The 8903-nt window shown below is 46.3% G+C and overlaps 1 protein-coding gene across 1 annotated transcript; it reads left to right on the top strand.

Moving 5' to 3' along the window:
• Positions 1-572: 572 nt before the first annotated feature.
• On the top strand, positions 573-6691 carry LOC145344434 (dispanin subfamily A member 2b-like). The gene is made up of 2 exons (XM_080191572.1): positions 573-850; positions 5868-6691. The coding sequence occupies exons 1-2, from the start codon at positions 641-643 to the stop codon at positions 6018-6020; spliced, it is 363 nt and encodes a 120-aa protein (XP_080047698.1). The 5' UTR covers positions 573-640; the 3' UTR covers positions 6021-6691.
• The last annotated feature ends 2212 nt before the right edge of the window (positions 6692-8903 follow it).

Consider the following 8903-nt stretch of genomic DNA (forward strand, 5'->3'; position numbering starts at 1 on the left):
TCGCTGGATTTCCTCCAGTTTTTATGCGAATTTGAGACTTAGGCTGGAATTTTACGCCCGCCAGCAGACAGTGGAAAAGACCATCGACCTCGGGGGGGGGGGGCGGTGCGGGGGGATGTTCCAGTTTCATTTTTAGAAATTTTTTGAGGGAATCCTGGCCTCTAGCTGTAACTGCAACACTATAATCTGCGCCCTTTCGTTTCCTTCTCCCCTATAAATGGTATGTTTTGTCTGTAACAACTCACAGGAAACAATACTTCTCACTGTATCTCAATAGGTGTGACAATAATAAATCAATTCAATTCAAAAGCAGGTCAATTAGCCTAAAAACTAAAAGCGATTTGATCATTTATTAGTGTTATTGATATGCACTATTATTTGTCACAAATCTCTAGGAAGATAAAATGTTCTAGGAGGATAGCATTTAAGTTAAATATAAAGGATGGCGTTATTTTGTTTGAATGAACAGTTGGAATATTTGGATGCTAAGAGTTAAAGTGAAGTTATTTAAGAAAACGTTGGACAAGCTAGTGACGTCTTCTCAAAGGGGAGCAGTTGATTGGTGAGTCTTTATAGGTTGAAGCATTGGGTACACAGTGGTTCACATTCAGTTTGTTCTCTCACTGACACCGGGTGCGGGATGGATTACAAGGCCGACCAAGTGCTAATGAATGTCAACCCTCCCCCGTACCGGGCACTGGCGGAGAACCAGCATTCGGTGACCACCACCGTCATTACCTTGGCCGAGACAGCAGCCCCGGTCCGGGACCACTTCCTCTGGTCCATCTTCAACTTCGCCTGCATGAATTTCTGCTGCCTAGGATTCGTGGCGCTGATTTACTCGGTCAAAGTGAGTGAGGGGTTGGATGGGGAGATCAAAGTCCCGGGGTGAGCGCAGAGATACCGTGAAGGATATCCGGGACTGTGGGGAGGTGGGGGGGGGGGGGGGGGGTGGCAAGGAGAGGAAACAGAGACTTTAGGGAGTGCGGTAATACAGATCCGTTCTGTGAGGTTCACGCGGAGAAAAGCAAAGCGTGAAAGGAAATCTGCAAAAACAAAAAGTTGGCTGCAGTCAAGAATTAGAGAGAGAGCCAACAACTGAGCCACTGCCAAAGAAGAGATCTCTGAGAAAACTTTGTAGAGAATAAGTGTCCTCGGTGGCCATGTATTCTGAAGAATTCCAGTTAAAGACTTTATTCAGAAAGCTCTCAGCTATAAAAACCTGAAACAGGATGAGATTTGGGTATATTATTTAGTATGTGAGATTAGATTACATTCCGCATTTTCATTTGTGGGGAGTTTGATGCTCAGTAATTCTTGGATACTCACTTTGATTATCAGTCTGCTCCAGTTGCGAGTCTCCCACACGCGGAGTAGGAGTGACATGTTTCGGATTTGTTTTAAGAAGTCTATAATCGGACTTCTTGACAGGAACCAGACCAGTTTCCGAGCAGGAACAACATAAACCCTTATTGCTGAGAGATTTCAGGAATCTGTTCGCTCTAGAATAAACACTGAATGTTTCTTAAAATCCTTGCCAAGCAGCCGCCAAGATTCACATATTGCTGAAGAAATTCACTAGTAAGGCTTTGAAACATTTACCAAAAGTCTTAAGCGGAATTGTTTTTCTCACGGTGGCAACAGACATCTGTCACGAGATGTTTCGAAAGCAACTTCAGTCCTTCTTTTGATTGAACACATTTTTCTTTGTCTCAGTGCCAAGTTTCATAAGTGGGAACCTATGTTTAGTGCCGTTCACACATGGGACGCCACAAATCATTTTACACCCAACACTGATGAATTGGTGTCACCAATGCAAATATGGTACCCAGATTATACAGCCCGGAAAACTCCCACTTTGTTTTTTGAAGTATTCTACAGTTTCGAGGATGAGGAAACAAAACCAATCTTTCCCTTCGACGTTGGGAAAACAGAAAATGCTGGAAAATCTCAACAGCATCTGTGGAGAGAGAACAGAGCCAACGTTTCCAGTCAGGATAACCCTTCCTCAGAACTAAAGACAAGGAATATAGGTGGTTGGGGGGAAGGGGGAGAGGGGTGGTTGTAATTAATAGGGATGGCATAGACTGAAAGGCAAAAGAGAACGTAAATGGTGACAATAAAGGCTAGGAATGGTGCTTAGAGTGTTCGTTAAGAGATTGGAATGTGTAAATGGCAGAACAAAGGTGCAGAGTGCAGGAATGCAGCAGATGTCCCTCACGCGGTGGGGGTGAAATAAGATGGGAAGTGAGATTTTAGTAGTGGAAAAATAAACATAAGAATATAAAGTAATAAAAATGGAAGAATAAGATGAAAAGAAGAAACAAATGGAGTGGAGGTGGGGGAGAGAGTTCATGCTTTGAAGTTGTTTAATTTAATGTTCAGTCCAGAAAACTATATAGTGTTTAATCAAAGGATGAGATGCTGTTCCTCCAGTTTTCTTTGGGCTTCACTTTAGTGCCCCTGGTTCCAGAGTTACTTTAAAGAACCCGGTACTTTGGAATGTTTTGGCATCCAATGTGAATCACAGGCATTGTTCCTCAATTTTATTGCAGCATTAAACCATTTTGAGTGTGACAAAATATAATTGTCTTTCTTGCTGTGCAATGGACACGCGTTTTCCTGATTAGCGATGTCATTGAAACCCAATAAGACACTGGCAATTACATACAAATTAGGAGCACGTCATTCAACTACTCCAGCATGCACTGCCATTCAATCAAATCAGTCATGAACTTATTGTAACCCCAACCCCACATTCCTGCCATCCCAAATAACCCCACCCCTTTGTTCATCAAGAATCTATCTAGTTCAGCTTTTAAAAAATTCAAAAATTCAACAGTGACCCCTAGTTTTGGATTCTGCTAGAGGAAACATCCTCTCCACACTCTCCCTGTCAATACCCTTCAGGATCTGTAAAGGTTTTCATCAAGTTTCCTCACATTTTTCTAAACACTAATGGATACTAATCTAACTCCCCCAACCTTTCCTGCTAAGACAACCCATTCATTTCTGGTATTAGTCCAGTAAATCTTTTCTGAACTGCTAATACATTTACATATATTTCTAAATGAGCTACACGGTACTCCAAATATGCTCTCACCAATGCTCTGTACAACTAAAGCATAACCTCCTTAATTTTGTAATCAATTCCCCTCACAATAAATGATAACATTATATTAGCTCTCCCAATTACTTTCTGTACCTGTATATCAGCCTTTTGTGATTCATGCTCCATGACCCAGATCCCTCTGTACCTCCACTGACTTTCCAGTTTCCTCTCAAGCACCGTGAGATATCCCTTACCTGGCAATCTCTGCAATTCTCCATTTTAATAATGATCTTATTTTTTATTCTTCCGGCTAAAATGGACAACTTCACATTTGCCCACATAACTCACTTAGCCTATTATAGCCTTCTTATGCCTTCTTCACAATTTACTTTTTTACCTAGTTAGCCAGTCTTCAGTTGCTGCCAATATGTGAGCCCTACACCATGAACTTTTATTTCACATAACCTTTGATGTGGCAGCTTATCAAATGCTTTCTGGAAATCTAAATACAGTATACCGACAACACATGTGATTCATTCAAAGGATTCCACTGAATTGTTTTAACATGATTTCCCTTTCACTAAACCACATTGACACTGCCTTATCTTGAATTTTCCAAGTACCCTGTGATAATATCTTAAAGCAAAGTTTATTTATTAGTCACAAGTACAGCTCACATTAACACTGCAATGAAGCTGCTGTGAAATTCCCCTAGTCGCCACAGTCCAGCACCTGTTTGGGTTAATGCAACTAACCAGCCCATCTTTCAGACTGTGGGAGGAAACCGGAGCACCTGGAGGAAACCCACGGAGACACGGGGAGAACGTGCAAACTCTATACAGTGACCCAGCCCAGAATCGGGCCCAGGTCCCTGGCGCAGTGAAGCAGCAATGCTAACTACTGTGCTAGTGTGCCACCCACAACTGGCTTCTAACATTTTCCCCATGAGAGATGTTAGCCTAACTGGCCTGTAGTTCCCAAGTTTCTGTCTACCTCCCTCCCTTAGGTTATCTTCCAACCTAAAAGAACCTTCCCTGAGTCTAGGGAACCTTTGGAAAATTAGAATCAATGGGCCTGTTTTTGGGCACAAAATCATGGTAAAGTCAGGTGCGAGGCGTTTATCGCAATCTGCACCCGAGTCCGCCCAGATCGCCACTTTACTGAGACCCACGAATGGCAGGGATCCATTCCATGCCCAAATTGGGCGCAACGATGATTTAAATGTACTTGCATGCATTTAAATTGAATTAATGAACTGCCTGCCCAACTCTATCAGCATTTCCCCCTTCACCACCGTGGTTACCAGTCCAGAACTGCGCTTTTAGGGACCAGCTGAATAAAAATCTGAGTCGGGTGCTCCAGCCTCTGAAGAGCGCGACCAGTGTTTCTCTGACTCAGATAAATGGTGGGGGTGGGGGTGGAGGCAGGTCAGATCATTTTCTGATTGGAGGGGAGTGAGGTCAGATTGTTGTCTGTCTGGGGGCGGGGAGGAGGATGAGGTGGGTCAGATGTACCTCTGGCAGCGGGGAGAGGTTGATTGTTGTTTGGTGGTGGGGGGGGAGGGCTGATTGTTGTCTGGTGGTGGGGAGAGGGTTGATCGTTGTCTGGTGGTGGGGAGGGGGAGGCAGGTCAGATGTTCTTCTGGAGGGGAGGGGGAATGAAGCCAGACCATTCTCTGGTGGGGGGGGGGTGGAATGAGACAAGTTCGTTGTTGGGGAGGGGGGTAGTGAGGCCAGACCATTGTCTTGGGGGGGAGGAGGGAGGTGGGCCAGATGGATCTCTGGAGGGGGGGGTGTGCAGGTGGAACTCTGGTGGGGAGGGCAGATGGATCTTAGGGAGGGGAAGGGGGTCCACTGCCACTCTGCAGGTGATTGGTGGGGGGGGAGGGAAGGAGGAGCATGTGTGACAATCGGTGTGGGTAGTGGGGGGGAGGTGGATAAGGCAGGCAGTGATGTATGTGTGTCTCCAACCCCCCCCCACTACCCACACATCACTGCCCCCCCTTATCCACCCCCCACTACCCAGACCGATCACCACCCCTGCCTCCCTGCCCCCTCACCAATCGCCTGCAGAGTAACAGTGGACCCCCTTGCTCCCCACCAGAGATCCATTTGCCCCCACCCCAGAGATCCATTTGCCCGCCCCGCGATACATCTCCAGCCTCCCTCCTGCCCCCACCGCCCGCAATACACCCTCACTCCTGCTTGTCACTCCTGGGCTGCTTTTTCTGCTTTCTGCGGCTCGGGAGTGATCTGACACAGGCGCGCTTTTTTCTAACTGCGCATGCAGAGTTCAGAGCTCCGACTGTTCTGGCAGCGCTAAGCCCTCCCACAGCGCAAATCAGACTGGAGATGGCTGAGAGCGTAAAGGGGCACCTGAAAGCAGATTTCTAAGTCGGATCTGTACTACGCCCAGAATCGGCACTAAGAATGAAAATGGTAAAATCGGGCCCAATGTATTAACTATCTCATTAGCCACTTCTTTCAAGACCTTAGAGTGAAATCCATTTGGACCAGAGGTGAGCAGTCAGACTCAACAAATTGCTGGGATGTTACTTGTGCCCTCCATAGTAAAGATAAGTGCAAAACACCCGTGCAATCCATTCACCAAACCTGTTTAATTCATCCGCCATAGCCCCTATCTTCCATTATCAATTCCCCAGATACACTCTGGTCCTTCCAAAGTGTAAAAGCTCCTTTAATAGACAGCACCTTGCACAGGCTATAAACGCTTTCAAGTTACCAGAACTTCAAACGCTGAATTTTACAATCCGGCTAGTGTTGAGGAATTTCATTTCATATTTACTTTCTTTTAGGCGAGAGATCGGAAAGTTTTGGGAGATGTGGATGGATCTCGACATTATGCATCCACGGCCCGATCATTCAACATTGCAGCCACGGTGCTGACCGTCCTTCTCGGCGTCATTTACATCGTTCTGAAGATCACTGTTCTATCTACTGCGAATTGAGTTTCGAAGGAGAAGCGCGTTTGACCTGGAGGCTGGAATGGTGGCGCCGTTTTGTTGTCCAGGAGCAGTTTTGTGTCTGAACTCTTTAACACCTTGATGCACCCTCTGTCTGTTGTTGCTTTTTCAATGCCTATGCAGCACTTCCATGGTTGAAGTTATAACTTCGCAGCAATACCAATTTATTTTCTACAAAAATGTGCTTTTGATTGTATTAATAAAGCAATTGTTGATAAGTTTGAGGATTCGATGAGCTTAATGGCAAGTTTCCGTGTTCAACTGTAAACATTTCCTCTTGTGAGTGCAAAAGGCCTCATTGTGGACCTGCAGCTACACTACATTGAGGTTTTTTCGATGAGTTGGACCTGTTGAGGTTTGTTTTAATTTTGCTGAAAAATGCGTTTTTGGAACACCTTCCACTAACTTTTGGGCTGTCCTTTTAAACCCACAAACAGTCGCGTCGCCCTTGTAACATTGGGAAAAGCATTGGCCAACTTGAGAACAGGAAGGGCGTTGTAAACCTGAGTTTCTGTCCTGAACCAAGATTCTGATCCATGGCAGAATGAGTGACAAGGTTGGCGGTTCATTGCTCTGTGAAGCCCTGTCCATCCACAGCAGTTACTTGGTTTTGGCAAAGAATAAATCCAATCTGATTTATCCAGCACCAAGTCAGGGTAACTGAAGGTTTTTAAATATTCAGACTCTGCTAATTGAACTTTGGAGTGGCACTTCATATGGGAAGGGGAGAGGCGCATTGGGATATGAGAAAAACCTTTTTCCTGGGAGGTTACAGGGCTCCAGATAGGTAGAGAGTGTCTGAATTGTGAGAGATTACCGATGACCTGTGGGACAGCCTGGGGCGGGGGGGGGGAGCCGCTGATCTTTTCCTGTCTGCTGCGTTCATATGTAAACTGGTCTGCACAAATTTTACTGCTGGGGTGAAACCATGATCAGGCAGAGGACGGGGCTAGCCCATTGCACTGGGCTGGGTTGGATTTTGGCCTCACTCTACCTGAGACCAGAAAATCCCACCAGAGGTCAATTAATGGGGGCGATTCTCCCAGAATTGCTGAACTGGTGGGAAAACTGTTCTAGATCATGACTATTTTCTCAGTTCAACTTCACACTCGATTTTCTGCACTCTGTGCACTACAGAGGTAAACATAGTAAGAAGTCTCATAACAACAGGTTGAAGTCCAATAGGTTTATTTAACCAGTTGGACTTTAACCTGGTGATGTGAGACTTTTTACTGTGTTTACCCCAGTCCAACACCAGCATCATGGTCACTACAGAGGCCCCATTAGTGAATCTCATTAAAATCCAGATTGGTGGGGCCTCTTTGCCCCAGCGCCTGACAGTTCTGGAGGTCTACACATGCGCAGTGGCCATCATTTGTCAGTCTCCCCCCTCTGCTGGCCTGCCCAGGTCCCCTGCAGTGCTGCCCCTCCTGCCCAACCCCCTCCCCCCCCCATGGCCCGATCGCAGCCCCCACAACAATTTCTGGGCTAACCCTGATTTCACCGACCCCCCCACCCCCAGCCCAGAGTGCTTTGATGTACAGCCCATCCCCCCCCACCACCTCCCCCAGCAATGGTGATTCCCCTCACCCCAGCAGACACCCCCACGCCTCCGGGAGGCAGGCCCTCCGGCAGACCATGCAGTACTCCTGGCAAGGTCGGAGGTTCAATCGTAACCAGCAAGTTCCCAATAATGAAATTTAAAACATATTTAAAACACATTAAAAAAAAAGATTCAAATGACTTACCTGTCTTCCCGCTGATTTCCAGCATGGTCTGTTCTCCAATTGTTTTCTGGCTCTGGGAGATGCACATGCATTCCCGGCACACGCGCAAATCCCGGAACAAGGCCGGCGATAGCACATCTCCCACCCCGACCCACCAGAAAAGTTGCAGGTCGGGATGGGGGGAGAATCGTGACCAACATTTCCACCTCGCCCTTCCCGATTCCGTGGTGGGCAGGTGGGCAGTAGAATTTGAGTGAGGCCATAAAATCCCACCCAAAAGAAGTGTTAGATCAAGCCCTGCAGGGAGTGCAATGCCTCACTCAGTCAGCTTGGATCGTGTTTGATTGAGCCCAAGATGGGATGCAATGCCTTGTCTTGTCAGCTTGGATCTGGTTTGTCCCCCATGTTGGGACCATGACTGGGTTTAATTTAATTTGTTTTTTTATTATTAGAATTAAAGTATCGACAGATGCCAAAAAATGGTTGAGGGGAATGGCATTCGAGGGCAATCTGCCTACTGAGGTAATATGGGCTGAAGTTAGAAATAGGAAAGGATCGGTCACATTGTTAGGAGTTTCTGTAGGCCCCTAAATAGTAATAGAGATGTGGAGGAGGAAATGGCAAGGCAGATTATGGATAGGTGTGGAGGTCACAGGGTAGTTATCACGGGTGACTTTAACTTTCCAAATATTGGTTGGAACATTTATAGGACAAATAGTTCGGATGGGACACATTGTGTGCAGGAGAGTTTCCTGACACAATATGTGGATAAGCCAACAAGAGGTGGGGCCACATTGGACTTGGTACTGGGTAATGAACCGGGCCAAGTGTTAATTTGTTTGTGGGAGAGCACTTTGGAAATAGTGACCACAATTCAGTGTCCTTCACTATTGCAATGGAGAGGGATAGGGTCACACGACAGGGCAAGGTTTATAATTGGGGGAGGGGTAATTATGATGTGATTAGGCAAGAATTAGGGAACATAAGATGGGAACAGAAACTGTCAGGTATGGGCACAAACAAAAAGTGGAGCTTTTTCAAGGAACAAATACTGTGTGTCCTTGATAGGTATATCCCTGGCAGGCAGGGAGGAAATGGCCGAGTGAGGGAGCCATGGTTCACAAAGGAGGTTGAATGTCTT

Source organism: Carcharhinus amblyrhynchos, chromosome 6, assembly GCF_965287045.1.
Source record: "Carcharhinus amblyrhynchos chromosome 6, sCarAmb.v2.hapA, whole genome shotgun sequence".
Lineage (NCBI taxonomy): Eukaryota > Metazoa > Chordata > Chondrichthyes > Carcharhiniformes > Carcharhinidae > Carcharhinus > Carcharhinus amblyrhynchos.